This window comes from Teleopsis dalmanni, chromosome 1, assembly GCF_002237135.1.
Source record: "Teleopsis dalmanni isolate 2A chromosome 1, ASM223713v2, whole genome shotgun sequence".
In the NCBI taxonomy this organism is placed as follows: Eukaryota; Metazoa; Arthropoda; class Insecta; order Diptera; family Diopsidae; genus Teleopsis; species Teleopsis dalmanni.
Window position 1 is genome coordinate 128,344,840 of NC_051846.1, and position 4,881 is coordinate 128,349,720.

The following is a 4,881-nucleotide window of genomic DNA, read 5'->3' on the forward strand; positions in this document are numbered from 1 at the left end:
ACACTTTGGGCGACGTTCAAAAATTTTTAGTTGGGGTATCCTCAGCCGTCGACCAGAGTCGAGACAATTTATTTATAGTTTCGCTGAGACGTTGTTTTAGAAGAAAGAACGTTATTTATAAAGATATAAATTATATATTTTTATTTATTTCATAAAAAAAAAGACTTATTATTAACAAAGTATAATTAAACAAATTCAACATATAATAAGTTATTATTCACTTAAAGCATTCTTTTATTTTTTTTTTAAATTACAAAAAAATATGTATGGATCGCCGTTGACGACAAAAATTATTATTCCCTAGTGTGTTACTCGTTAGCAGATTTCTGGCAGGACAGTGTGACGTTCTAGGTCCTCTCCTCTGTTGTTATAAAAAACCAATGAATACCTTGTACTGTAAAAGAAATCATTTGGCCGAATGAGCCAGTTTAAAAAATAATATACATAAGACTACGTTTGGCTGAAGGAGCCAGGGTTTTGGCAAAATGTGCCAGGTGACCAATAGGCCAGTGTACTTGTCTTGGATAAGTAAAATTTCAAGTCTTTGGTAAAATTTACCAGAAGGCTCAATGAGCCAGAGTACTTGTTCCTTTACTTGTCGAAAACCAAGTCCCCTATTACATGAAATGTTCCTCCTTTTATATCGAGCATACCGGAGCTTTTTGGTGTAGCGCACCGGTATTACTTGCTGTAGTTCACTTCGCCGTGAAGTTGAACTTTTTGTGTTCTACTGTGTACTGCTTGTGTCTTTTCGTGTTTGCTTGTTTTCCTCTTCTTTTACTTCGCCGCGACTTTGAGTATTTACTACGCGTAGTGTTTTTTTATTTCGTGTGTGTTTTTTTCTCTCTCTAATTTATATTTTATTATTAAAAATAAAGTGTATTAATAATTCAAAACAAGGTATGAAATATACATATATATTTTGTGAATTTAATATTATTCAAATCTAAATATGAAAAGAAAAGAAATAAATTAGAAATAATACAAAAAAACTAGTGTTGATGTGCTTAGTTGCTGCCGGAGTTTGTTTTGTTTACGTGTATAAAAATAAAATCGTACAAGCATGAGTGTTAAATTATTTTGTGTATTATTTTATTTATATATATTTTAAATAGATATTTATTTAATAATTAAACGTGTTTTCGGTAATAATTGTTCAGTGTTGTTGTGTTTAGAATTTCTTTACAAGTTTTTTTTTTTTTGTTTTCATTCATAAAATTTGTAACAAACAAATTAAATTTTTTTCGTATATTTTTAGATTCTGCACATGTATCGATGCCCGCGGCACGTTGGAATCGGGGATCGCAGGTAATGTCCATGATATTTTAAATAAACATTTTAATTCAATTTCATATTTTTTTAGATAACTCCGCTTCAATTTTCTTCATGTGAGTTTTTTTCTTTATATCGTGGGTAGCGGTGGTAGTTAGTTTACGAACAGACTTTATTTTTTTCTTCTTCTAGATAATATGTAGCACAAAAATTTATTGTAAAAATTTATGTCGTTACACCGGCTTATTCGCTTGTCTCGCGCACCCATCACACTCATTGGCCATATTCTCAATATCTTTGTCTATTCCTAGCCAATATATAAAAGAACGAGCAATGCTATTCATTTTTACCATTCCTAAGTGCGATGTGTGTAGATTCTCTAGTAATCTTTGTCGATAATGTGGAGGGATAACGACCCGATGTTCGAACGTCAAGCACCCTGATGACAACACGTAACTCGCTTCTGGCGATTTATAACCTTCTCTTTTTAAACAGCGGCCACTTTCCAGTATTCTGATTATCTTGCCGAGATGCTTGTCCTTTCTGGTTTCTATTGCAATACGTTCTGCTTTAACAGGCAACTGATTTATCTGGCAAATCATGAAATTATCGAACTCATCACATTCATCTGAATGAGTCGTTACTATTTGTTGCAATTGATTTATTTGTTGAAGGGAAGCACGTGACAAATAATCGGCATTTGCGTTTGCTTTTGAATTTTTATATATAACTTCGAAATCGAATCTGCTTAAAAACTCTGCATAGTTAGCCATTCTACTTATACATAGTACTGGAAGCGATTTATTAGGTTTAAGAATCTGTGATAACGGCTTATGATCCGTGATCAATATCCAATGACGAGCATATAAGTATTTGAAAAATTTTTGCACTGCCCACACAATAGCTAGTGCCTCTTTATCAATTTGTGTATATCGTTGTTCCGTAGTAGTCATCGTTCGACTTGCATAAGCTATTGGCCGATCCACTCCATTTTCTAAACGATGTGACAATACAGCACCTAGACCCGGTAGTGATGGATCGTATGGAATTAATACTTGAGGTGAAGTCAATATTTGTTTTAACTGAGTAAATGCTGCATCTGCCTCTCCCGTCCAGCAAAATTCTTTTGTTTTCAACATGCCCCGTAATGGTCGCGCCTTTGTAGCCAAATCCGGAATGAACGCGCCATAGTATGTTGCTTTCCCTAAGAAAAGTTGAAGCTCTTCAACCGTTGATGGTTTGGGCGCATTCAATATTGCTTCGACATGTTTCTGGAATTTATGCACGCCATGTGCATCAATTCGATGACCAAGAAACTCCACAGATGTTGTGGCGAATACACACTTCGACTTATTTAGACGCAGCCAACTTAACTTAATACGGCTTAGAATGGTTTCTAACGCTTGTAACAATTCATCAAAATTTTTAGCATATACTCAGATATCGTCGAAAAAATTTAACACATTCGTCATACCATGTAGTACTGTCTCCATTCTCCTCTGCCATATCGCTGGTATATTTGCTGCTTCATAAACTGCACGTGTTGGACGTACTAACGCATGCGTGATTGTGTTTAGAGTTAATACATGTGCAAATTCTTCGTCAATTGTAAGATGGGTGTATGCATCTGTTACCTCAAGATGACAAAAAATTGTTGCATTTTTCATTTTATTAAATAAATCTTCCGCTTTCGGAATTGGATGTTCATCAATTATCATTTGCGGGTTAACTGTAGGTTTGTAATTGCCTGTAATGCGAATACCACCGTTTTTCTTTGCAACAATATGCGTAGTCGAAGCCCATTCTGAATGATCTACTCTCTTGTAATACCCCAATTGAATCTTTCGATCAATTTCTTTGCCATAAGCATCTTTTAATGCCATTGGAACTTCGCGTGGTCGTGCGAACACTGGAGTAGCTCCCTTTTTAAGATGCACTTTAGCAGGTGAACCACTAAGCTTCCCAGCCGTTTCCCTAAATACGTTCTTAAACCTCTCGATCAGTTGTTGGAACCGCTCTCGCTGGTTTGTAGATAGTTCTCGCTCTAAGGAGTTTATTGAATTAATATGGTTGGACGAAGAAAAAAATTCAGAAAAGTTAATCTCTCGCAAATTGTGATATCCATTCCCTGCCGCAAAGTGTATTACAATCTCCTTCCACGACATACAGACTTAACCGTCGTACTATTTTACCCATTGACGCGGATACTACAATCCGTCCTACGCAATTAACCTTATGACCCGTGTAGCTTGTGAATCGCCTATCACTTTTAAGCAACTTAAAATTCGGTCTTATCGATCGAAGAGTTCTGTAACTAATTACCGCGCATGGAGTGCCGGTGTCTAATTTCATTTGAATTTCCTTTCCATCAATTTTAACAGGCACCATCATTCTTCCTACCGCCGCCTTGAGTGCATTAATACTAAGTATTTGTTGAACTAGTTCGGGATCATCCTCTGCTATTTGATCTAATTTCGTTCTGCATACTTTAGCAATATGACCGACTTTCCCACACGCAAAGCATTTAGACTTACTGAACTTGCACTCTCTTCTGAGATGCTGACCACCACATTCATAACAATTCGCTGTTTTCTCTTTTGTCATCCGCTTCGCTTTTTCATGATTCTCACTAAAATTACGTTTTGTTTTTATTGGGGCGCAACCTAGCTTATATATTGGTTCACTTGGTTGTCCTAACTCTGTACCCTTGAAGTCTGTTGTTGTTTTTTGCGCTCGCTCGATTGTATGCGCAATTTCATACGCTTCAGTGAAATTTTTTGGTTTTCTAATTACTATTTCATCACAAATATTGCGATATTCAACCCCATATAGCAATTGCTCCACTAACATTCTATCCAAGAAATCTTCATACTCACAGAATCTAGCACCTTCTTTTAAGCGAAGCACAAACTTAGAAATTGATTCTCCCTTCTCTTGTTTAATTTGTCGGAACCTGATGCTTTCAGCGTACTTATTCCGTGTACCATCAAAATGATGAATTAACATATTTTTAATTTCGTTGTATGTAAACTTATCAGGTGCAATTGGACTAGCGAGAATTTTAAGAGCATCGTTGAGTTCTACCACTTTTGTATTTCAACTTTATTCATTCAAGTTACAGAAAAGAATAATATTTTTTCATTTCTACTTCATAATAATAAACTATTAACAAACACTACTCAGTTAAAATGACAACTGCCAAACTTCATAAATAATGTTGCTAGTGTATAAAATTCATACACAACAGTATTATAAACAAATCGCTAAAACATAACTTTCCAGGCTGTAATTTTATAGTTGCTGTATAAAATAGTTTTAAAGCAGAAACAAGTTCCGTCATAAATGTAGAGCTGTTTTCGCTCAAATATAGTTCAGTATTTACATATATCCCCACGTAAAGTGATGATTGATTTTAATAAGAGTAGTCTTTCTATTATTTTGTATGTGGAATTCCATCTCGTTATGCAATCTCGTTATGCAACTGCTTTATGGCCTCCATTCTTTAGCATTAATGTTTTGTTTAATAATTTCGGTTTTTATAATGTCGTTTACATAAAGTTGTATGGTGTGAACTCCACATTTTATAGATTGAACTCCAGATGATAAGAG

General features: G+C 35.0%; 1 protein-coding gene across 1 annotated transcript; it reads right to left on the reverse strand.

Moving 5' to 3' along the window:
• Nucleotides 1-1,505: 1,505 nt before the first annotated feature.
• LOC119666052 (uncharacterized protein K02A2.6-like) lies at nucleotides 1,506-3,155 on the reverse strand. Its single transcript, XM_038075325.1, has 2 exons — nucleotides 2,747-3,155; nucleotides 1,506-2,674 (listed from the first exon to the last, which is right to left on the reverse strand). Exons 1-2 carry the CDS (start codon nucleotides 3,153-3,155, stop codon nucleotides 1,506-1,508), a joined length of 1,578 nt encoding a protein of 525 aa, XP_037931253.1.
• Nucleotides 3,156-4,881: the final 1,726 nt, after the last annotated feature.

Coding starts and splice junctions, on each gene's coding strand:
- LOC119666052 (XM_038075325.1), bottom strand. CDS start 3,155: ATGGCATTAAAAGATGCTTATGGCAAAGAAATTGATCGAAAGATTCAA. Junction 2,675..2,746: donor AATGGAGACAGTACTACATG/GTATGACGAATG, acceptor AATTGTTACAAG/CGTTAGAAACCATTCTAAGC.